At 43.4% G+C, this 26,295-nt stretch overlaps 1 protein-coding gene across 8 annotated transcripts in view; it reads left to right on the forward strand.

Annotated features, from left to right (window-relative positions):
- Positions 1-26,295, forward strand: part of CDC42BPA (CDC42 binding protein kinase alpha) — a 264,117-nt gene that overhangs the window by 130,049 nt on the left and 107,773 nt on the right. For all 8 annotated transcript variants that reach the window (XM_058669445.1, XM_036495219.2, XM_058669446.1 and 5 more), the window contains exons 11-12: positions 6,674-6,796; positions 22,672-22,805. In XM_058669445.1, the coding sequence (XP_058525428.1) occupies positions 6,674-6,796; positions 22,672-22,805 (257 nt within the window). The remainder of the gene's footprint in view (positions 1-6,673; positions 6,797-22,671; positions 22,806-26,295) is intronic.

The raw sequence follows: 26,295 nt of genomic DNA on the forward strand, positions 1-26,295 counted from the left end.
ATGTAGGTGATAGTTTAGTATCCGTAGTTTCTTCTTTCTTCAACTTTAGTGAGCTTGTTGTCTATCCCACCACATTTGCTTCATCTCCTGTTTAGTAAGGTTATGTGTTGAGATCAAAATATCTAAACCCTTTCATTAATCTTAATTTCAAGCAAAGTCTCTGTAATCTGCTAATGATTTCTGGTAAATTCTTGGGTGCCTTTACTCCAGTATTCTTTCAGTGTCACTGTTATCTGAAAGTGTATCACCATTTCACTATTCACTATGTACCTTCTCTCATCATCTTACACCTTCTGATCTGTTGTTTCTTATTGTTTAACTCCTCTGGCAGAACCTCAACTCTGTTTAAATACAGCTTTGTATCCGGAATGCTAGAGCTGAAGGCAATTTCCTTAACATACAAAACATGCTTTCATTTCCAGTTCATGAGCACTAATCTCATTTTGGCTGTTAATGCTGCCCAGTAATCCTGTTCACCACTTCATGTCCCTACTGTGTGTTACAAAATCCAATGATCATTTCTCCATCTTAATCTTTTAATGAAGATTAATGAAATTTCTTTCTTCTTCTCATTCTTTCAGTTTATGGGCTACTTCACTCTCCTGGTTTCGTTTTTCCTCATAAGTAATTCTTTTCAGTCTTTCCTGATACCTCCTTTACTCTTTGACCTGTGAATGATAGTGTTCTCTAGAGTATCCCATATTTGCAGTTGCTCAGAAGTGAAACTTCACAGCCATCTTTACATCCTTGCATTTCCTTTATATTCTCACATTTGATGTATCAGCCAGTTAGTTCACCTTTACTGTAGAAGTTGATCCAGAGTCTGATGATCACTTACTGTGGGCATCTAACCCTGTTTCTTCCTTTTTTTTTCCCTTCTATTTTATTTTTAATTTTATGATACAATTCCATAGTCTCTGGGATTTTTCTTACCCCTTCCCCAAATTCCCTTCCCCCACTCTGATTTCCCCCATGTTATTGCAATAGCATAGTTCTTCATAAGTAGTCATAGCCTATCATTCTGCTATTTAAGTGTATCTGCCAGTGCAGACAATGGCAGGCAGTCCAGCATCCTCTTGTCAAGATATATCCAATTGCTTCATTAGGAGTCCATCTTTGATTTAGAAGTAGAGATGCATACTGTATTGTATCTTCACATCTGGATATGATAGTCTCTATTACACACTTACTATACATCCCCCTTAAATGAAAAGCCGTAAAAATCAACAATAGGAATAAAGTTAAAAAAATTTTACAACACCATGGAGTTAAGTAACATGCTACTGAGTAACCAATGTGTCAATAAGAAATGAAAAAGAAAACGAAAAAGCTCCTTGGAGAAAATGATGCTACTGTATGATCTATGAGTCAGTGAAGATTTTAATGGAAGAAATGAAAATAAAAAGAAAAACATCAAAAAACATGGGCTGTAGCAAAAATAGTATTGAGAGGATTACTGATCTTATAATTTGCATGAAGTTTGCGTTATATCGGAGAGAATATATGGTGTTTGTCCTTTTGGGATTTACTTATTTCACTAAGCATAATGGTCTCTAGTTTGGACCATTTGTCTAACACTGTTTCAAAGCATCATTAACTTATAATTATGGGATCATACTAACTGGTTTCCCTATTTTTTCTTCCACTAACTCCCTCTTCTTTGGCTCCTTCCTCCTAATATAATAGAGAGGAAACTCTTTTAAACATAAGTTATGTACTTTTACTTTCTCCATACCCAATAACTTCCTGTGTCGTTCACACCAATGGCCAAACTTATTTCCGTGATCTACAACCATATGTAAGTGGATTCTTAATTCCTTTCTGACATCACTTCTTACGACCTTCCCTTGTTTTTTTCATTCTAGTTGCCCTGAATTCTCTGTTTTTCCAAACCTAGAAACATCTCCACCTTATGGCCTTTGCATTCCTTGTTTCCCTAGTTCAAAAGTTTTTTTTTTTTTTTGACAGTTACATTCCCTTACCTCTTCTTAAATAAAAACTTTTTTCACCATTCCAATTATAACTTAGTTTCATGTCTATCCTTAGTACTTTTCCACTATTTTGCTTTATTTTCTCTAAAATAAAGAATGTAACATACAGTGTATTTTCTTTGGATTTTTTTTTGTAAGTGAAGAAATGTTTGTATTTATCCAATCAAGAATTTACAGTTCCATTGAGAAACAGTAAAAGTTTTATAATCATAAACGTTCAAGTTCCAGAAGAGCGAAAGTATAAACATGCGAGTAGACTACTTTATTATTTTCAGTAAGTAGTTGAGATCTTGGTATGTGGATTATTTTCCCTTTGTAACAAACATTTAAAATAAAAAATTTTTAAAAGGTTTATTTTTCATTTGCAAGGAAGAGCTAAGAGTAAGAAGGAGAGACAAATGGCTACAACAGGCAGAGCTGGGCGTGACTGAAGCTGCGATCCAGGAGTTTTTTTTCAGTGTTCCACATAGGTGCAGGCACCCAGGGACCATCCTCGTTGCTTTCCTAGGCCATTAGCAGGTTGCTGCATCTGAAGTGGAACAGCCAGGATTGGAAATGGCATCTATATGAGATGCTGGTGCTATAAATGAAGGCATAACTTGCTACACCACGGCAGCAGCCTCTGTGGCTAACATTGTAAAAATTTATTTTTATTCTCTTTTTAAGATTTATTTAATTCATTTATTTTTAAGATTTATTTATTGATATTTATTGGAAACACAGATGTACAGAGAAAAAGATCTTCTAGCTGTTGATTCATTCCCCAAGCTGCCACAGTAGCTGGAGCTGAGCTGAGCAGGAGCAAGGAGCTTCTTCCGGGTCTTTCATGTGGCTACAGGGTCCCAAGGCTTTGGGCCTTCCTCGACTGCTTCCCCAGACCACAGGTAGAAAGCTGGATGGGAAGTGGAGCAGCTGAAAAATGAACCATTGCGGACTTGGCAGTGTGGCCTAGTGGCTAAGGTCCTCACCTTGATCCCATATGGCTGCTGGTTCTAATCCTGGCAGCTCCACTTCCTCTCTATCTCTCCTCCTCTCAGTATATCTGACTTTGTAATAAAAATAAAATAAATCTTTAAAAAAAAAAATGAACCATTGCCCATATTGTTTCCCAGCCCATACATGCAAGGCAAGAATTTTGGCCACTAGGCTACCACACTGGGCCCTATTTGATTTATTTTAAAGGAAGATTTACAGAAATAGGAAGAGACATAGAGGGAGAGTTCTTTTCACCCACTGATTCAATACAACACACCATAATGTCTTCTACCGACTGATTCAGTACCAAGTAGTCATAATCACCAGGCCAAAACTAGGGGCCAGAAGGCAGGTGTTCTTCTGGATCTCCCATTTTGTGTAGCAGGGAACCCTAGGTTTTGCACCACGCTCTGCTGCTTTCCTAGGCACATTAACAGGAAGCTGAATTGGAACTGGGCCAGCAAGCACCTGAAGTTTTGACCATATGTCATGCCAATACTGTGGGCTGTAACCTAACTTGCCTCGTCCAAGTCTCCCACATGGGTGCAGGGTCTCAAGGCCGTGAAAACAACAAAGGATGAATTTTTTCTCAAATACAATTTTCCTTCTGATTTCAAATGTTAAGAAGGATAAAGTCTAATTGGGTCTCTTTTTTACTCCATAACCTTTGGAAATTTTAATTTGCCCTTTAACCCTCCTATCCTATGCCACTTTCATATTTGATGGAAGAGACTGGCTTTGAAGTAGATCAGGGCTTTGTAGGCCAGAAACTTGTCTCTGAAATCTCCAATAATGTTGTAAATTGCAGTCTTTTAGAAGTTCCCAACTTTTATACAGCCCCCAGGAACAACAAATATACCATAGGCATAAGAAATCCATATGCTTAGGTACCCAGAGGCTTGCTAATTGTTTCAACAGTCCCACACATTGTCAGAAGCCTTGATGGTTTTTTCCCTCTGGTATAAGCTTGAACTTAAGAGTGCTTAGAAAGTAGATGAGACTTCTGATTCTTTAAGTGTTGTCATAATCTGTGCACTTCAGAAAAGATGCTGAAAAAGGAGTAGAGGATGGCCCCAAGGCCTTGGGAACCTGCACCTACATGGGACCATCCTTTTGTGCTTTCACCGGCCACAGTCAGGGAGGTGGATGGAAAGTGGAGGAGCCAGGACATGAGCTGGTTCTCACATAGGATCTTTGCACCTTCAGGGTGAGAATTTAGTCATTAGACTATTGTGCCGGGCCCAATCAACAGCTTTTTTGAGAAAGAATTCACACACACACACACACACACACACACAAAACATGGGTGAAGGAATAGGGAAAGAGATTAAGAAATCTTTATTTGGGGCCCGGCATGGTAACCTGGTGGCTAAAGTCCTCGCTTTCCATGCCCCGGGATTCCATATGGGTGCCAGTTTGTGTCCTGGTGACCCCATCATCCAACTCACTGCTTGTGGCCTGGGAAAGCAGTCAAGGATGGCCCAAAGCCTTGGGACCCTGCACACTCTTGGGAGACCAGGAAGAAGTTCCTGTCTCCTAGCTTCGGATTGACTCAGCTCCAGCCGTTTTGGCCACTCTAGGGAGTGAATCAGTAGATGAAAGATCTTCCTCTCTGTCTCTCCTCCTCTGTGTATATCTGAATTTCCAATAAAGATAAATAAATCTTAAAAAAAGATAAATCTAAAATAAATCTTTAAAAATATGAAAATATTTTGGAGATTGTACTGTTGCTAATTGTAACAGAATTTCTGAATAGGATGACTAAAAACACTTGGTGCAAGGTAATTTTTTTTATGTAAGGGATGATTTCATATCCTCTGAAATACTAATCATTCCTAATTCCAGACAGCAGTTATCTGTAGCAGTGTGTAAACAGCTCTGCATCCCCAGCTTCTAGCATAGGGCCAGTTAACTTAGTGGTTGTGCTGGAGAAAACCCCAACACTTAATTGTTTGGGGCTGCATATGTTAAAAATCTTAGTGCAGATTTATTTCTTGTGTAAGTAGTCAGAGATAGATTGTTTCAGTCCTGATGTTGAGATAGTTTCTCTATTGTCGCGGGCTTTCTCCATGTGCTTCCACAGTATTACCAAAGTTCAGACTTCTTGTTCGTACACACCACACCCAGAGACAAAAACAGGAAGATCAGTTTTCTTTCATGTAGGAGCAAAATACAAAACAAATAGACTTACAGGTAAACATACATATATTCTTACAGATGAACTGCATAATGGAAACTAGCATACTGGGAAGTGAAGATATATTACAGTATGCATCTCTATTCCTGAATAAAAAGAGGACTCCTAATGAAACTGTTAAATATACCTTGACAATATAATACTAGGTTCCCTAGTATTGCCTGTACCTACAATGCTATGTTGCACTTAAATAGCAGAATGATGGGCTTGTGACTATTGCTGCAGGACTGTAGTGCAGTGGAGTATTACTGTATAATAATATGAGGAAACTAGTGTGTATGGTAAAGGGAGGAAAAGTAGGTGGGGGGGAATCCCTGTACCTATACCTATACCAACTGTGTCATGGAAAATAATAATGATAAATATAAAAAATGTTAAATTTATTACAAAATAAGTTGTTTTATAATTCTATTAGTAGTAAAATATAGTGGATAGAAAAAAGAGCCCATTAAACCTGTCCTTGGGCCCGACAGCGTGGCCTAGTAGCTAAAGTCCTCGCCTTGAATGCCCCAGGATTCCATATGGGCGCCAGTTTTAATCCCGGCAACTCTACTTCCCATCCAACTCCCTGCTTGTGGCCTGGGAAAGCAGTCGAGGATGGCCCAAAGCCTTGGGACCCTGCACCCGCATGGGAGACCTGGAAGAAGTTCCTGGATTAGAACTGGCGAGGTGAGGACTTTAGCCGCTAGGCCACACTGCCGGGCCCGTAAATTCTTGTTGATGTTATGTTGGGGCTTTTAATTGATCGGGATGATGTTCTGCCAGCTCTACCTTTAGACCAGAGATGGTCTCCCCAAGTAACCGTTGAATTTATCTGGACAATAAGAGGCTGGACTTTATGCTTGGTATATGCTTGCAATGAAAGAATCTTGACTATATTTGAACTGTAATACTGCAACAAGGTGGAGGAATCCACCATGTGGGTAGGGCACAGGGGGTGGTGGGGGAACCTCAGAGCCAATGAAACGATGTCATATAATGAAATGCAATAAAAAAATAAAAAAATTAAAAAGTGCCATATATCTTCTGATTAGGATTATAAGATAAATTAATCTTTTAACTAAATGTTTCAAATAAGTTAGTGAGCCAGAGTCATTTGTAAATGGACTTCAACTTTCTTAAATAAAATTTGGAAAGTTAGCAAATCTGTATATTATTTTTAATGTCTAAATATCTAGTCACCTAATTCAATTCCTAATGTATCATCTGACATAGAACTGTGTTATCTCGTGGTGATGCTCCTCCTACTAGACTAAAAGATGATTCGCTGTCAGAGCGTAACAGAAGTTTTTCTTCACTGAAAGCCTTAGAGTATCCTGGATTTTTAAAATATGTGTCTATTATAATTTTAAATTCACACAATGGAATTTTTGTGACTTAATTTTAATGTCTCTAGGACCTTTTGTTGATTGCTAAATGTACTGGTATTGAGAAAGGTATGATGATTTTTCTGTAAGTACTATTAGTTTTAAGGTTTAGTTTATTAAAACTTTTATTTTATTCTTTAAAGAGTCAACACAGACTGTCCAGGCTCTGCAGTATTCAACTGTTGATGGTCCATTAACAGCAAGTAAAGATTTAGAAATAAAAACTTTAAAAGAAGAAATTGAGAAACTAAGGAAACAAATAACAGGTAAGTTTCTGTGAATCACTGTTAATTTTATTAGAATTTTAAAAATGGTTATCTATGTGTATTATGTAATGTGAGGTATATACTAATGAGGGAAGCGTGAAGAATGAGTTCTGCTCTCAAGAAGGTCATGTTTTGGTCTGGGAAGCAGATGAACTGAAGTAGTCATTGGAATGTATCTGGCAAAGCTAGGAGGTGAAGTAGACCGAGGTGTATGGAGAAAACATGGGAGGAGCACCTAATCGAGACCCGGGGTATGAGGATGACATTTTGGAAGAAATGCTGTTAGTTTTAGCTATTGAACTGGAATCTATCTGGCAAGCATATGTATGAATAGGGAAAAAGGTACTTGGATTGAGGAGGGGAACTATGTTAAACAGACATCAAAGCTTAAGGACATTCATTTCCTTTGTTACACAATTCAGTTTTCAGTGTATTGCTTGCTGAGTAATTAAAATTAAATTTGATAAATGTTGATTTGCCTGTTAAATTTGCTCAACTGTTTGTTCATTTATTCAACAAGAATTTTTGGAGCACTTCTTGTGTACAAAGTTTTGTTTTAAACTTTTAGTAACAGTACTGAACAGCAAACAAAAAAGCTTTGCTTGCCCTTGCCTTGTTAGAGAGCAGAGAGCAGACAAAAATCAGTGAGTAGGTAACTGTGTAAATAATATGGTACATTCAAAGGTGGTAAGTGCTTAAAACAGAGTAGAAAAAGAGTCAGATGTACAAGAGGAGTTTTGTTATTCTAAGTAGGGTGGTCTAGATGCAAGGCTGGTGTAGAGTTTGATTAGAAAAGTTTGAAGAAGACTGGAGGTAGAAGCTTAACGTGCTACCATGACACCAATCCCAACAACAACTTCTTATCAAAACACTCAGATATAGAGAACAAAGATAATTTTTTTTTCTCCTCAACTGTATTCCTAGCACCAACCTTAATATGTGGTACCATGTAACAGTCACTAAATACTTAGGCATTGATTATCTGCAGACAAAAGTTCATACCTTAATTTACTATATTCATATGAAAGCAGTTTTATTTTCTAAATTAAAGTTTGTTGTGTAGAATGGGTTTTGCTGACACCCATTCTCTTATTGATTTGGAGGCTTCAGTATCTGTGCTTCTGTGTATGGTCCCTGTTTCTCTAAATACATGCGTTTCTCCCTGCTTCTCTCCCTCTCTCTTAAAGAGGCCTGAAAGTAAGAGAGCCTATTTCTCCCCTTTGTAGTTAGAAGTAAAGTCTCTTCATATCTCAACAGTTAGTTACTTTAAAGGTCAGGAACATAATGGTAGAGCTATGCAGCCATACTCTGTGGATGGGAAGACACTATGCCCTGCTATCCTCCTTGACTCCATTCTTAACTTCTTTCAAATTTACTAGTGTTATACTTCAAGTGCTGTATTTATCATGACCTGATTTGTGAGATTTGCTACATTTTTATAGCATATAATCTGCCACTGTCTTTTTTTTTTTATTTCATGTTGTGACACAGTTTCACTGGCTCTGGGATTCCTCCAACCCCTCCCCATGTCCTCCCCACTTGTTGGATTCCTCCACATTGTTGCAGTAGTACAGTTCATAGCCATCCATGATTCCCTCATTGCGAGGATGGATCATGCAGGGAGTCCAGCATCTTATTGTCCAGAGAAGTTCAACAGTTTCATTGGGAAACCATCCCTGGTCTGAGAATAGAGCTGACAGAATATTATCCCCTCCAATGAAAAACCACTACACAACTTCAACAACAATTTACAACATTATGGAGTTAATTGACATGGTATTGAGTAACCAATATGTTAGAAAATGCAAGTTCCTTTGACTGGACAATAAGATGTTGGACTCTATGTTTGGTATACGCTTGCAATGGGGGAATCTCAACTGAACTTGAGCTGTGGTTATGCAACAAGGTGGAGGAATCCACCATGGTGGGAGGGTTTGGGGAGGGGTGGGAGAACCCAAGTATCTATGTAACTGTGTCACATAATACAATGTAATTAATGAAGTTAAATAATAAATAATTAAAAAAAAGAAAATGCAAGTTCTTAACCTCATCCTGTGACTACTTCATTGACATTTAAAGTTTAGTTTATATACAACCGGCTGCTCTACACCTTGAAATGGTTATAGGGTGTTATTCAGCTGTCTTGTGCCTATTTTAATTTTTGTATTTAGCAGCTTATAGTATTGAAGCATGATTTTTACTGAACTTGGCGAATTTAGGATAGTCCAAACAGGCTTATAACTCTAACAACGCATGTGTCAACAATTGAGGTGCAGAACAGTTTTAGGAGGGGTGTGTAGAGAAATCTTCAATACTTTGGTGAGGAGTAACTAATCTTTGTGTCCTACCTAGTAAGGTATATGTAAGTCCAAGCTAAACGTTTCCTGTCTGTTCTAAGCTTTCCTTATTGGTCTTTGTCTATCTAATCTAATATTTTGGTGGGGGGGGGGGCGCCTCCCGAGCGACCCTGATGGTCATTGCAAGAGAGGGTGGGGATCCAAAGTTGGAACTAAGTAAAGACCAGAGAAAGCTTCTCTTCCAAGTCAGAAAGGAAGTTTACTGTTTTGTTTCTGAGGACCGCTCTGGGTTCCTGGCTGTTGTTCTGATGACCTTGGATCCTGTGAGGAAGGATCTGGGCTTCTTCCATCCTGTGTGGGAGTTCTGCAAGGGAGTGGATGACCTCATAGTTCTTGGTCTACAGGGGCAGTCCAATTCCCAGTGGTCACCTTGCCAGTTGGGATATAGCCCTTGGTGCCCGTGCTGATAGTCCTAGGTGAGGATCCGGGAGTCTCCAGTGTTGGGATACGAGCCTCCTCCTGTCCTGCTCCACTCTGGGGTCCCCACCTGTCCGGATCTGCCACAGAGTCTTACGTGATTTTTCTGACACATTGAATGATTGGAACAGTGTTACTCTTGTCTTATTTCCTTTTCATAATTTCTTTTTTTTTTTTCATAATTTCTTTATGTGACCCACATTGTAAAGAAAATTACACTGCATATTACACTTTTGTTACATTCTCTTTACTAACAACTTGAATTTTGGAATTCTAATAGCAACCATGAGTTAAGACCCATAAATGATATGAAGTAACTCGCTTTTCCACTACTGTTAAATTATTAGTTTAGTAAAACTAGTTTTTAATAACTTTGTGCAAATGTTATGTCTAACAATTATGTTATTTTAATAGTCTTTGTGCATTTCTTTCACGATTTTAGTTCAATTTGCTATTTTTGTAATGAAATTTAAGGTTCCTTTGCTTTTCCTATTTTATGGTTGGTAGACTGAACTGGAAAGCATTTTGACTTTTTCTTTCTTTTTTTTTTTTTCTTCCTTGCCCTTTATTTTTAATTTAATTTGTTACTTTTATTAACATGAAATGAACAGATTCCATGTATTTCATAGGTACAGCTCTAAGAAGGAAGCCATACTTGCTTGTGTTGTCTCCATCCTTCCCTCTTTTTTCTTCTCATGAATTTTTGCAGACATATTTTAATCCACTATGTAATCACAGAGTTCACCATTTTAATATTCAACAAAGAGTGTGATGACCACAATTCCACAGGAGCATAAGCAAGGGCTAAATGACTCTGTATTTTTCTTGATTTGGGGCCTGTATCTTTTAGGAATAAAAAGATCATTATTTTTCACATTACAGGTGCTGGGCATCTGTTCATAAATGGAGTATTTTATGAAAAATTGAATGGGATGATCTTTTTAAAATTCTTAACCCAGTACATTTTTTGTTCTTCCATAATTATCACATGGCTGTTTAAGTGAACATTTTGAGCTTTCTAAGTATATTTGAAGTATCTAAAATTTGAAACACAGAAATCTGAAATACAGTTCTCCAATTGACTTCATGGCAGAACCACCCCAGGAAAATGAGTGAAATGAAATTATACCAGTATTGAAATAAAACAATAAGATTATCCTGTATAAAGCAGCTTATTAAAAATTTTTATATCATATAGAAATTTTATGAAAGTAATTTTCTTTGTTTCTAACAGTGCTTGAAATAGGTTATCAACTTAAAAATTTGTCCCCTCCCCCCCCCAAAAAAACATGTTAGGTATGAATGCCTCAAAACTAGGAAGAAGATCATGTACTTAAACGAGATTACTAAGTGTACCAGAAAACTAATTCTCCTTTAGGCTATAATATTTTAGTACGATGAACCAGAAAAGGACAACTCAACTTCCTTGGCTATAGATTTTGGTTTGTAATTATTAGAAATAACAAACTGAATTGCTCTCTACTTTGGACTTTGTTGAAATTCTAAAAATGTTATAACAGCTTAAAATAACATTTTATTTAAACACATTTGAAAGTAAATGGAAAATTCCAGTATAAAATGCTGAGATCTGAAGAAATGACATAACTTTGTGAATGTGGGATTAAATATACTATGATCCTTAAGACTGAATTCTCCCTGATATTTTCTTTATGTAACATGTTCACTGAAAAGTATTGTAAAATAAAAACTAAATGCAATTTTGGGTATATCTTCTGAAATTATTAAAAATTGTCATCTATGAATGTATCTAAACTTATAGTGTGGGGTTATGTTTTTAATAATTTTGTAAATTTTGGGCCCAAGATGTCAACAAGTTGTTTTTGGAGCCATTGAATTGTGTGATACACTAATACATATAAGTGATTTTTAAATTATGGTATTTACATATACCAACAATACAGTCTTCCTAAAGGGACTAAAATATTACCACTACCTGGTTGAAAGTATCAAACTCAACAATGTGTATTTGTTCCCACACTTTAATGTACAGTGGAATCATCTGAGACTCTTGTGTAAATTGTGATTCTTGATACCTGGGTATGATCTGAAATTTCCAGAGGATGGGTTTACTGTTTGTCTGCAGGTGGCACTTAGATTGATAAGGCTGTAAAGAATATAAAAATATTATTCCTGTTGATTTATTAAATGTTTCTTAAGTGTATGTTAAAATTAATTAATTTGTTTCATTTCATAGTAACTAAGCTGAACCAATAATGTTTGTAAGGAAGTCAGTGGACTCAGGGTCAGCTCTAGTAATTGTTCAGCAATATGACCAAATTATTCTGTTTACTCATTCGAAAAATGGAAGAACTGATTTAGATTTGCTGTAGGTATAGTTTGAGCTAAGGACTCCCTGGGTCAGCCTGCTGCAAACCTGGGCATGCATAAGAGTAGAAAGGCTCCGGTATGCAGGGCAGTTTGTCTGAGTAGCCAGCACTGTGGCCTGTGTGGTCCAGGAGATAGCGCCTGTCAGTGTGTGTGAGAGCTGGAGCTGGGAACAGGCTAGGCAGGCATCCTCGAGGGCTTCTGTCTGCCAGACTGCTGCACCTGCATTAGCAGGGATAGGCCCACCAGTGGCTTTTGGAGTTGGCCAAGAGCCCATGATTTCATCTCATGTTGACCTCAGGCACAGGAGCATCTCCAGTCTCAGGGACCAGAACCAGTGGGTGTGTGGTCTGCCCTCAGCACACAACACATACTACATGATTAGATCACTTAAGTGACTGAATCCTGTGCAAAGAAGGCAGTGATATCAGGGTGCTGATGAAGATGCAGGGAACCTGGCCACGAACATGGAGTGCAAGTTCTCGAGCTCCTGAGAGGGATCCATTCAAAAGAGAGTTCCACGAAAGGGATAGGCAAGCGTGCAGCCCCTCTTGTACAGGAAGTGAGGAGAGAAGATGTGATGGTTCTGTAGCTCCCCAGAATCTTTGGAGGAAGATTCTAGTGGGGGAGGTAGTTGAGGCTATAGAATCGTAGGCTGAGTCTCAGCCTGATGTGCTGACCTCTCTAAAGAGTGCCATTTGGTGTGCCACTTGCAGTCCAGCTCTCCGCTGATGGCCTTGGAAACAGTAGAGGATGGCTTAAGGCCTTGAGCTCCTATAGCCACGAAGAGGACCATGAAGAAGCTGCTGAGTTCTTTCTTCAGATTGGTTCATCTCCAACCACTGCTGCCATTTTGGTAGAGAACCATTGAATGGAATGATCTCATAGTCTCTCCATTCCCTCTCTGTTGTACTTTTGCATTTCAAATGAAAAGCAATGAAAAATAAAGACATATTTATTTTTCCAGGAAAGTTAGGTTTCCCGGAGGGAAAGACAGTGAGCAAGCTCTTCTGTCCTCAGGTTTGCTCCCCATGCATCTGCAATGGCCACAACTAAGGAGACCCACCCGAAGGCAGGAGCCAAGGCTTCTTTTGGGTGCTGCATGCGGTGAGGGTTCCCAAGGTGTAATGCCTTCCACTTCTGCTCTCCTGGTCAAGAAGCAGGGAGCTGGGTGAGAAATGGGAAGTGGAGTAGCTAGGACATGAAGTAGTGCCTGTGTAGGATCCTGGGACACGTAAGGTGAGGATTTAGCCACTAGGACATTGTGCCAGGACCAAGAGCGATTGATCCTTAAACAACTGACTACCATTTCAAATATAAAACAGAAAAGCAAAACCAACAAAATGTAGATCTTGGTAATGAGAAAATGTTCCTTACAGGACAGACAGAATGACAGGGAGTGAAAGAGAGACAGAGATGTACCATGTGCTGGGTCAGTCTTGAAATGACAGGCAGGGCAGGGGCTGTGCTGAGCCCCATGTGTTTAGCCAAGTGGTGAGGTACCTAGTTGATTTTTTTTCCTACTTGTCCATGCCAAGGAACAGGGAGCTGGATTACAAGAGGTGCAGCTGGGACTAAACTCAGTGCTCATGTACGATGCTGGCATCCAGGGAGATGTCTGCATGATATATGGTGACACCATGCAGGTCCCCAGGAAGTCCTACTGTCTGTCCTCGCCTCTCCCCCTCCCATGCCACACCAACCCGCAATCAGAAATTTGTTGTTGAACGTTCTACAGATACTCCTCCCAGCAGTTTCGGGATGTGAGAAACTTTATTAGGACCTTGTCCACCTAGTGTTGCGGACTCTTTGTCATTCTCAAATTGGTCTCTGGAAAATACTTGGTGCTTCCACTGGAACTTTCTTGCTGCTCATCCTGCAGTCTGCTCTTGGCAGTTGTTTTCTTCACCACTTTTGTGGTGAAGGGGTCAGTTTTCCTTCTCACTGCATGAGTGATAGGTTCCAGTGCTTCTCTTTGTGTTGCGAAGCAGAGAGCTGTAATGGCCATTGTCTCTCTGCTGAGCCGGTGTTTGTGTATTGATGGCATGGGGCCACCTTGTGTCTGGGTCCTTTGCACTTCTTCTGTGGGCCAAACTAGCCTCTCCCAGCCATTCCTCTGCTATGAGAAAGGTATGAGGTGAACCAGTGCATCATCTTGTCTTTGTCATTGGTTTATTTTCTTGTGCACAATTGGTAAGTTAAAGTTGGCAGATGACATATGGACAAATCAAAATATCTTCAGAATGTCCACTTGGACAGATAGGAAACAACTCACTCAGTAAACCTTGCAAGGTGTCCTGAGGAAACAAAGTCCGTGTTGATGATGCAGAAAGAGACAGCCTCACATCAACATCAGCTGGGTGAAGCATGTAAGAGTTGTGTTTAGGAGGTTCAATGGTCAACGAATCATCCTAAGTCAGTGTTGAGGGTGGTCTTGTCATGAGTGGTGGTGTTTCAGCGTGTGACTTGCATGTCCGATTGCTTGGTTGCTGGGTGAGTGAAGGGGATGGGGGTGGTGTTGTTGAGCCAGGGCATCCTTAGCAAGGTTGGGGAGCAGGTGGATTGTGGGGAGATTGCTGGGCGGGCCCTGTCCTGTGAGCCATGTTGGTGTTTGGGGCTGTGTGGGCGGCTGCATGGGGAGCAGCTGAGAGGCGGCTGCTGTGCTTGGGTGTCTTCTCCCTGTTCTTGGGTGTGCACTTGGTGTTTGCATACAGCCAGGCCCTGGGCAGCTTGCAACCCTTGTGCCTGCCTTGGCAGCAGAGTGTGGGAATCGTGCCTTTGGCTTCAGTCAGGTGGCTGCTGGTAGTAGGGTTGGAGGCTTGGGCAGCCTTGGGGCCAGTGAGGTGGGGCCTGGCCTTCTCAGGTGCTGTAAGAGCCCTCCTTGTCACTTGGTGAGGTGAGCCTGTTGGAGATGGCTCTGAGGAGCCCTGCATGTTAGGCATGACTAGAAATGGCCCCGCTGGGCCAGGTGTCTGCTGCCATGCAATGCAGCTCCTCTGGGGCCTGTGATATTGGCAGCCTGCAAGGCCTTCTGGCCCTGCACCTTGTCGATCTGCTCGTTCTTGCCTTCTCCTAGGTCAGAAAGGTACTTCTTGGGCTTGCTGTCCTCCATCGTGGAGGTCTCGGGCTTGGGCTCGGGCTCAGGCTCATGGTTGGCTGGCAGTTGCTGCTGGATCTTGTCAGCATCAGCTTTGTCCTGGCCTCTCAGGGTGTTGGTTTCAGTGGCCAGGGCCAGCTGTGTCATCATGGGCTGCTTCCGCAGTATGTCAGTGTCCCTGGGCCAGCGGCATTGGTGGTGCTGCTCAGGGCTCTGCTTCCTGTTCCTACTCCTGCTCCTGCTCTGGCTTGAACTGCTGCCAGTGCATGTGCTTTGGGCAGGCCTTGAAGCAGGTGAGACTCTTGGGACTCTGGAAGATGGTGGTGGTCCCTCTGGCACTGGTGTCTGAACATGTCTTGTAAGCTCTCCAGTGTGCTCTGCAGGGCCTGTTCCTGCAGGTGTTTCTTGTGCAGAGCCAAGCATTGCGTCTTTCTCCTGCTGGAACACCAGGGTCTGCTTCAGGATGGCCTCTGTGGCACTGAAGAGCTGCTGGCATTTGTCTTCTTTTTCTCGGAGCAGCCACTCACGAGTGTGCAGCTCCTCCCTGAGTGCACAGGCAGCCAGCGGGTCCTCTTGGATTGACATGGGCCTCTCCGTGTTGGAGTCTTGGAGTGCCTTCTTGGTTTTCCGAGCTGTGTCGGGGCTTCGCTCGTGTTCTTGTGTGCGTTGCTCAATCTCCATCTGCAGTGTGGACACGGCCTCTTCTAACTGGGTCACAGATTGCTTTAAGATTCTGTTCTCCTCCTCCTTCTGGACAAGGATATCCTGGAGCGTGCGCAACTGCTGAGTTTTGTGTCTGAGAACCAGCCCTTTCCCTCGCACTAGCTTCTCTAGTGCCTGTTGTTTCTTCCTCATTTCCTCGAGTGCTGAAGACTCTGGGTCATGTTGTGTCTCCAGTGACATGGTGTTGGTGGTGGAGCGCCAGAGTGTCCTCAGGGTTTGCCGTAAAGTGTAATTTTCCTCCTCTTTGTCCTCAAGGTTCTTGTGGAGAGATCGTAGCTGCTTGTTTTTGGCCTGCATGGAAAGGTCTTTGCCTTTGAGTAACTTTTGCAAGAAATGCTGTTTGTCCTTGAGTTGCTTGATCTGCAGAGACATTTGGTGTCGTGTCTCGAGTGTGGTGGTGTTGGTCTTGGAAGAAGGCATTGTGTGTGTTTGTTCTAGGAAGAGCGGGGTTGTGGCTTGCGTTGGTGCAAGTGATGCTTTTAGCTTGTGGCTGGCCCCTTGGAGGAGTTGAGAAGACTCGCTTGAGGTCCCAGGTTGCATGAGCTCTGGAGACTCTTGTGTGAATGGCGTCCTGTGGGAGGCATCTAGGGAAGCTTGGAGGTGTCTTAGGTGATCTTCTTTGGTGGGAGAAAAGTTGTCAAGAGTCTGTGGGACTTGGAGGGATTCATCCTCGAATTCTGTGGCTGTGATGTTCTTATTAAGGAGATTGTGTGCCAAGTGAGTGTGACTTGGTGTGTCCTGGCCAACGTGGTGTGTGGTGTCAAGAAGCCTCCCGAACTGGGTGAGTTTGGCCATGGACTGTTTCAGCGTCTCGTTTACCTGCTGGATCTCTGCCATGTGGTTCTGCAGAGCATGCACCTCCTTTTTGGCTGTGAGAAAGAGCTCTTTGCCCTTGGCTAGCTTATGTAAGAGCTGTTGCTTCTTTTGGAGTCGTTTGATCTCAAGGGCCATTTGCCGGTGTTTTGTGTCCCCCTGTGTGACTTCTATCACAGCCCGAGATAGTGTGTGGATGCTTTCCCGGAGGAGCCTGATTGCTTCATCTTTGGTAGCTAGTGATGTCTTGAGCTTTTGGTTCTCCTGCAGGAGCCACTGAGGAGGCTCACAGCAGGCTAGAGGTTTAGTTTGTTCGGGAAAGGTCGGCTTGTTGGAGGCTTCTGGTAGAAGCTCGGGCGCTCTGAGGAGATGGTCTCTGGTGGAAAAGTGCCCGAGAGTTTGCAGGTACTGGGCGCCTTTCTTTCCCAGCTTTCCCACTTGTGTTTTGTCATCTGCATCGTGATGGGTGCAGTTGGTGCTGAAGAGTTCCGATTCGATTCTGAATTGATCCAGTGTTTAGGGTAAGGTATGTTGAGTGGCGGTGTGCTGGTTGTTGTGCAGCTCCCATGCCTTATAGTGTGCTTCCACGTCTGTGGAGAGACTTGTCAACATGTACTCTTCACATCCTTGCAGGTGGTTCCTCCACACGCCTTTGACAAGTCTATCTGTGAAATAGCTGCCAATGTCCTTTGCCTGTCCCAGGTAGTGGCCTAGCCTGGCGCCTAGGCCACGGATCCCTGAGGACATGGCTGTGGGTCGCTGAACTGGTCTGGAGCACTCAGAGAGCGTCCAGCTCAGTCGGACAGTCCCACAAAATGTCATGAGAGCAGTGCATGCTGGGCCTTATATAGGCAGCTCACAATGGGCGTTGGTTAGCAACAAGCTGTTGCCTGGAGATGCCCGGAACTCGGGCATGGGCCCTGGCCTGCCCCATCAAAGCCCACTAGCTCTTTGGCCCTCTGCTAGAATGACAGATATAGTCCTCATCATAGCCCTGAAAGCCCCCAAATGAACTGTCCCTCCCCTAGAGTGTGTGAGCATGCATAGGTATGAACGATACAGGGTCTGTCCTTCCAGTGCTCCCCCTACACCTTCTGTGCTGTGGTTCTTCCTGGCGTTGGAGCCGTTTCCTGGATCCCCATCAGAGTGTAACTTGCTGCTCCTGTGTGCTCTGGGAGGCATTCGGTGATGGCTCAAGTGTCTGAACTCCTGCCACGTTGGTGGCAGCACAGGTTGGGAGTTCCTGTCTCCTGGCTTCTGCCTGCCCTGTGTGGGCTGTGGCGGGCTTCAGGAGAGTGAGGCCTTAGCACATGCCAGCTGGTGCTCTCTCTCTCTCTCTCTGCTGTGCCATTGAAATCGTAAAAGTAACAACAATAACATCAGAGAAATAGCATACAAATGAAGTCTGACTTATATACACTCTTGAGAATACTCAGTTTGCACATTTATATGTGTGAGAGAGACACTGTATGTTCCATATTAGTCAAATCAGTTACAGAATCAGTGTGTTTGGGGGCAGACCTGTGGTGTTGTGAGTCAAGCTGGCACCGGTGATGCAGGCATCCCATCTGGCTGTTGTGCTATTGATACAGATCCCTACTGATGCACTTGGGAAAGCACTGGTTGATGGCCCAAGTCCTTTGATCTCTGCTATCCATGTGAGAGAGGAGAGGAAGCTCCCGGCTCCTGGCTTGGATCATCCCCCGCCCCTGTGGCCTTTTGGGGAGCATCACCATCTCGGGAGAAACTCATTCTCTCTGTCTCTTCCTCTCTTTCCAACTCTGCCTTTCCAAAAAATCCAAAGGGGACTCCCAAGAAAAAGAAGAATGAGCCTGGTTGGTTGAGCGGCCAACGAATCCTGTTTGGCTTTCCTGTACTACACATGCAGGTTTCACTTCATTGCCTGCTGTGGGGGGAACAACCAAGGGAGACTGCTGGAGGAACAAAGCAACTCCAGACCTCTTGAACCTTGACTCTCTCTGCTGCTTAGCTGGTAGCTCTTCAGAGCGTAGATATCTTATCAGTGATTTTGAATATTTGGCCAACCATGAAGAAGTTTGTTTTGAGCATTGGGCTTAAAAGAATATGCAGTTCTTCAACTTTTTAAGGATACAAATACATGTGCAACTTTTTGCCATGTTACTTTACTGCTAAGTCTCTTGATTGAAAGTTTTGACAGTGGGTTGAGAGATTACCTTTGAATGATCATCTTGTTATGTTAGAAGGAACTTGTGTTTGGCAAGTAGGTGTTTGTTTTTGAATGGTCTGTTTCATGGGCACAGGTGAAAGATTTAATGTGATTGCATGCCCGGATCCCAGACACCAGCCACCACATGCACATGGTGAGCTGTTCCCGGGATTGCCTGGGCTCCATGGGCTGCTTCCTTCCGGGTAAGTACGCCAACGGGGAAGTCTCCTGGGCTGGGCAGGCTGGAACCTGGGCCCACCCACCGCCTTTGTTGAGTGGTGGATGGGATTGGGGAGGGGCACGACCTTGGGCTTGGGGGTTTAAACCTCCAGCAGCCTGCCAGTTGCTGGTGGGTCTCAACACAGGGAGTCTCATGCCCGGATCCCTGATGCCAGCCACCACGTGCATATGTTCAGCTGTCCCCGGGTGGCCAGCTCGCCATTTGGTGCTAGGCTCTGCCTGCTGGCCACCTGGCCGGGAGCACTGGAGTTCTGGTTCTTTGAATCGCAACTTAGGTACCCCCATGTTGAACCCACTGAGCTTCTGAGATATGAATCAATCATAAAGATTCCCAATGACAGTAACTCTTCCTTTGAAGAACTGGTAATCACTGATCGATGCTGACCACCAAACACCTGTCCATGCAAAAGCCATGGCTCGGGGCTTGTGCAACAGAATCATATCTGTTACCTGACATGATGATGGAACAGGAGAAGGGTCACATTAGGCAGGGCCATGACATTAACTAACACTCGAGAACCATATCCGAGGGTAGATTCTGTTGGGAATATGGGGGCCAAACCCTATGGAAATTCTAGCCTTGCTGGTTAGCTCAAGAGCTGGATGGTGATAGACTAAGCTAGGTGTGACCAAGAAGCCTGCCATCACTCACTAGTAAAGGAACCCGCAACAGTCTGGACTGGTCAAGGCAGCAGCACCCAAATGTGCATCCTGAATAGGGTGTGGGGTGGGCCGGGCTACAATGTTCACCAGCTCATACATGGCAAATGGAAGGCCAGGCTATGCTGGGCACTGGCCTAAAACCCAGTGGCATGTATGAGAACTGGGTCTGGGAGTGGGTCAAGTGGAGGAACTTGGGAAACTCCACTGGCAAGTCACAGCTCCCGCTGGGGAACATGTTGTCCAGACCTGGGGGTCGGACAAGCTGGGCAAAGTAGCTCCAACAGCTGGGTAATGTGTCAATTAGTAATGGAACAGGGTGGACCAGGCAGGACTGAGCAAACCTTAGCTCACAAGCAAAACTAGAAACCAGGATGGAGCACAGGTCATGCCGAGATAGGCTCTTGCACCTACTGGTCTGCATGAGCCAGGAACGCCAAGCCACAGTGTCTAAGGCAGAGGTCGGGACAGGTGAGGGGCTGAGCCAAGCTGAGTCAGAGCAACCAGTGGCATGCGTGTGATCTATGGCTAGGAACAGGCCCAGATGGGGAGCTAAGGGGACACCCTACCTGGGTTGAGGCTCTTACCAAGGGGCACGTGGGCTGGAATGGGGGCTGTGTTCTGATCAGGAAACGGTTGTAGTCTCCCTTGGCACAAGTGTGGACTGGGATTGGACGCACCAAGCCAGGCCAGACTCCAATACCATCTGGTGTCCTGGAGGACCAGGGTAGATGTGGGACGGACTAGGCTAGGTCTCAACACCTATCGAGCCATGTGTGAGCCGTATGTGGGTATGGATGAGCCATGGCTGGGCTGAAACATCCAACAGCAAGGACCAGTTTGGGCTGAAGGCCAGTCAGGAAAAGCCACTGTTCCTGCTAGGACAGGAGGTGAACTGAGTAGGGTCTTCTTATGGATCCCCTGATATGCGCAAAATTTGGAATTGGGAGAGGTTCTAATGGAGGAACCTGGGCAACTCCTCTGGCAGGACACAGACCCGGCAGGTAAGCACAAGAAACATGATAGGAAACAGCCCAGAACAGGCCATGGAAAGTTTTCCACTGGCATACATTTGGCATGGGTTGGGAGCCGACCAGGCTGAATCAGTTCTCGTCATCCACTGGCAAATCCAAGCACCAGAACAGTGTGGGTCGAGCCAGGTTCGGTCACAACAAAAACCAGTGCACAATATGGAATGCCATGGTGAGGTTGCCTGTATTGGATGTGACCTCAACGCCTAACCAGCACACGTGAGAACCATGAAGGGAGGGGCAGAGCCGGCAGGGGAATAAAGGGTGGTTCCCTTGCTGGACAGCTACTCCCACTGGAGAGCGTGAGCTGGGATGGGGGCAGACCAGACTGAGCAGGGCTACAACACCTGTGTGCCTCGTGTGGACCAGATCAGGGAAAAGCCAGGCTGGGCTAATTATTCCTACTGGTGCAAACAAAATTAGAGTGGGTGAGGGTTGTTGGGGCTTTGCCGCAGCATCAGCTGGCAGAAGCTGGCACTGGGGGCTAATTCTGTCAAGTCAAACCACAGAACCACCTGGAAAGAGCATAATCCGGGAGTGGGAGAGGCCTGGGAGGGAAATAGTGGGCTCCTCCCTCTTGGGTTACCACTCCCACGGGAGGGCATGAAAACTAGGACAGGGGCTGGGGTGGCTAGACAGAGAGACATCCAACAGCATCTGTGTGGGCTGCATCGTGCAGCTGGTTAGATGGAACTAAGCTTTAATATGCATTGACAGGTATGAGAGCCGAATGGGATGTGGGACAGACTGGACTAGTCTGTTACACACACTGGCAAACCAGGGTAGGGGGCGGGCCTGGTGGGGGTTATTGTGGGTCGCTCCAACTAGGCTGTAGCTCCCTCTGGTTTATGTAAGAGCCGAGTATGTGCTGGGCAGAACCAGGCTGGACTGCAAAACCCATTGGTTCCAGTGAAGTCGGGGCTGAAAACAGAACCAACCCAGCAAATGCAACCACCAGCTGATCGGGGCAATGGACTGTGCCGGGCCCTGTACTTGCTAGTACATACAAGAATCTGGTCTGGGAACACCTCAGACAAAGTTTCTTTGGAGATCTCCCCAATTGAACTGCCGGACTCAGAACCCTAACCAAGAAAAGACAGAAGACAGAACAGGTCAGTCAACCACCTCAGCTATATATTGGCATCGAAATACTGGGCAAAAGGAGACTCTGTGATGGACTGTCAATCAGTGGATTCTTCAAAGACCTCATCATGCTTGGAGTGGCAAGATTGGCAGCGATTCATAACTGGTGAACTATCAAGACCACTTGAGCAGGAACCTCGGAGCATGCCCTACATCCGGGACCTTGGGTGGGTGGGAAACTGGTTGGGGCTTCTCCCTCAATATCCCCCTTAAACATGAGGGAAACAATGTGGAAATAATGGTCTTACCCACTTCCCTATAGTCCTTGAACCTTTTTACCCTAATTAATTATGTAAAGATTGTAAAAAATATAATAAAAAAAGACAAAACAAAAATGGAAGAACTGATTTAGATAAGAGATTTTGATAAGAGATTTTCCAATGTTTTGTTCTAGAAATTCAAGAGTATTCTTTAAATAACTAGTGATAAAACTGGACAAGGTGATTGGAAGCCATAGTATCAGAAGCAAAACCATTTATTTATATTGTTACTAGGAAGCTTATCAAGAGTAGAGACAAATTTGGCTGGTTTTATTCTTTTTATATTAGTTTTTAGTTTTTCATTGGCACAAAAATGCTGTTTTTCATTATCTTTTTCCCCTAATAAGTATCCAGGCCATTTGTGCACTTAAATTTCTTATGTCTTCACACCAGCATACACCAATTCACCATCTTTATGTTAGATTAATTCACATGTTATGTGTCTTGAGTTAGTGTGTGGTGTCAGTAGACTTAATGCGAAATTCAGAATATGTCTTTAATTCCTTCAAGCATTTGATTTTGCAGAAATAGATAAAGAAATGTTTTTATTTCAACCATTTGTTTTTGCATAACTAATTAAAGAAATGTGTTTGTTTTTAGAGTCAAGTCATTTGGAACAGCAGCTTCAAGAAGCGAATTCTGTGAGGCAAGAACTGGATGATGCTTTTAGACAAATCAAGGCTTATGAAAAACAGATCAAAACGTTACAGCAAGAAAGGGAAGACTTAAATAAGGTAAAAGTATATGAATAGATTGTTAGTCTTTGCTGTGTTCACAATCTTGTGAAAATAGGATAATAAAAGCATTCATAATGTATATTGCATTTGGTCATAAAAACATTTAAAAGGTTTATGAGTTATTTAATCAAAGAAGTTGGTTGGATTTGAATAAAAGGAAATGAAAAAGGAGAATAATAGAATTTACTTAGAGTATGGAGAACATTTTAAAATACAGGCTTGCTTTACTATTCTTGAAGGGTTTTATGTTAAAATTTCTTTAAAGGCAGTTATTTTTGAGTATCGTGTTTCAAAGCATCATGAAAAATCCTAAAGTTCATTTTCATGAGAACGTTGTCTAACACTTAAGTAGTATTATAAACAACAACATAATTTACAAATTGTTGTGACTTTGTAGCACAGTCCCGGTAAGTTAAATAATATTCATACACCAGACAAAATACTTTCTGGTATTTCCTTCTAGATATCTAAGTTTATTTCTCTGCTAATGTGTGGTAAAACTGGACTTAGTGATTTGGAACCATACTATTAGAAGCAAAACCATTGTTTGATAAGACATGGAGCTTTTATTAACAAACAAAGTTTGGGAATAATACTACCCAACACAAAAGAGAAATCAGTGATTTATAGGATGGCATGAATGATACTCAGCATAAACTGTAGCATGCAGTATATTCATAACAGCAGCAAGGTCTTTCTGGGGAAGTTTATCAGTCTTAGTGCCAGTAGAAAAATTTAAAGGAAATTAAAAGTAAAACATTTTTTGCCAATGAGAATAATTGAAAAAACCAACATGGAAAACTATTGGAGGTTAAGTTTAATTAGATCAGTACATTTTACATTTTTAAAAAAAAATGAATTTATTTGGAATTGTGCATATGTGTGGGGAGAGAGAAATCTTAACATGCTGATTCATTCCCCAAATGCCTGCAGCAGTTCAGGTTGGGCCATGGTAAAACCAGGATGCAGGAACTTCATGTGGGTCTTCCACATAGATTCAGTCTTATGCCTTCCCCATTGGGTTATCAGGGAGCTCCCTCACAAGTAGAGCAGCTTGGACATGAATCCACATTCCAGGAGGCGATGCTGATGTTTCACGTGATTGATCAATCTACTGCTCCACAACACTGGCCCCAGCGTGTTTTTACTTTATCTGCTAACAGAAATTTCAAGCAGTATTTTTATGGATGCATTCAATTCGTTGCCACTTTAATAATATTTGACATGTAAAATGTGTTTTATTTGCATTTAATAATAATACAGTAACTTTTCTGGTTTGTGTTTACTAGTAGAATTATCTAGTCAAATTTAATTAGCGTAAAAAAGATGAATCTGCTGTCTAGATGTACATAGTCACAGACATTTTGCCTGTTTAATGCTTTAAAATTTTTTATTTAAGTTGAAAATCAGAATTACAAAAAGGGAGAGAGGGAAAGAGAGGGAGAGAAGGAACTCACTCAAATGGTTGCAATGACCAGATCTGGACCTGTCTGAAGCTGTGAGCCACTGCTTCCTCCAGGTTTCCAACATAAGTGCAAGGCCAAAGACCTAGGCCCATCCTCCACTGCTTTCCCAGACCATTAGCAGGGAGCTGGATTGGAAGTAGAGCATTTGGCACTCAAACTGATGCCCATATGGAATTCTGCACCAGCCTGACTTGATTTATTTTTGTTTTTTTTTTTGTTTTTTTTTTTTTTATAATCCATTTTATTGTATTGTTGTTGACAATCTTTACATAGTTAACTATAGTTGAAGGAAAAACAAGAAAGAGAAAAAAAAAAAGGTTCAGGGGGATAGGGAGGTGGGCAATGCTATTATGTCCATATTGTTTCCATCATGTATCTGAGGTAAAAGGGGATATTGAGGGAGAAGCCCCACCCGGTTTCCCGCCCACCCCAAGTCCCGGATGTGGGGCATGCTCTGAGATATGTGCTCAAGTGGAGTTAATAGTTCTCCAGTTATGAGTCACTGCCAGTTTCGCTCGATGAGGTGGTCCACTGATTGATATGGTCCATCATGAAGTCTCCATTTGTCCCATATTTCGCTGCCAACATGTAGCTGAGATGAATGATTGTCCTATTCTGTCTTCTGTCTTTTCTTGGTTAGAATTCTGAGTCCAGCAGTTCAAGTGGGGAGATCTCCAAAGATACTTTGAGGTATTCCCAGATTAGTTGCTTGTATGTTCTAGCAAGCACAGGGCCCGGCACAGTCCATCACCCTAATCAGCTGGTGGTTGCAATTGCTGTGTTGGTTCTGTTTTCAGTCCCGAGTTGCACTGGAACCAATGGGTGTTGCAGTCCAGTCTGGTTCGGCCCTTACATCAACCAGTGGGAGCTGCAGCCTAGTTGGGGCGACCCACAATAACCCCCACCAGACCGCCCCCTACCCTGGTTTGCCAGTATGTGTAGCAGAAGACCAATCTGTCCCCCATCCCATTTGGCTCTGGTACTTGTCGATGGGTATTGAAGCTTAGTTTTATCTAACCAACTCAACCATCCAGCCCTCACAGATATTGTTGAGTACCTCTCTATCTAGCCATCCCAGCCCCCGTCCTAGTTTTCATGCCCTCCCACGGGAATAGTGACCCAAGAAGGGGGAACCCACTTTTTCCCTCCCAGGTCTCTCTGTCCCGGTTTGTGCACTCTTTAGGTGGTCCTGTGATTTGACTCGACAGAATTAGTCCCCAGTGCCAGCTTCTGCCAGCTGATGCTGTGGCCCTGATCTAGTCCACATGCAGCGCACAGGTGTTGTAGCCTTGCTTAGTCGTGTCTGTCTCTATCCCAGCCAACACTCTCCAGTGGGAGTGGTTGTCCAGCTAGGGGACCAGCCCCTTAACCCCCCCGCCAGCTCTGCCCCTCCCTTCCTGGATCTCACGTGTGCTGGATGGGTGCTGCATTCATATCCAGTACAGGCAACCACGCCCTGGCGTTCCATAATGTGTACTGGTTTTGTCGCAACCAAACCCGGCCCATTCCACACTCTGTTCTGGTGATCGGATTTGCCAGAGGATGACATGAACTGATTCAGCCTGGTCTGCTCCTGACCCATGCCGAATGCATGCCAGTGGGAAACTTTCCATGGCCTATTCTGGGCTGTTTCCAATCATGCTTCTCGCGCTTACCTGCAGGGACTGTGTCCTGCCAGAGGAGTTGCCCAGGCTCCTCCATCAGAACCCCTCCCAATGCCAGATTTTGCGCTTGCCAGGGGGTTCTTGAGCCAACCCTACTCAGTTCACCTCCTGTGCTAGCAGGAACAGTGGCTTTTCCTGGCTGGCTTTCACCCCATTCTGACTCTTGTTGTTGGATGTTTCAGCCCAGCCATGGCTCGTCCATACCCACATACAGCTCACACATGGCTCAGAAGGGGATTGAGACCCAGCCTAGTCAGTCCCACATCTACCCTGTTTCTCCATAACACCAGATGGTGCTGGGATCTGAACCGGCCTGGTGCATCCAATCCCAGCCCACACTAGTGCCTCGGGTGACTG

Source organism: Ochotona princeps, chromosome 10, assembly GCF_030435755.1.
Source record: "Ochotona princeps isolate mOchPri1 chromosome 10, mOchPri1.hap1, whole genome shotgun sequence".
NCBI classification, from domain to species: Eukaryota; Metazoa; Chordata; class Mammalia; order Lagomorpha; family Ochotonidae; genus Ochotona; species Ochotona princeps.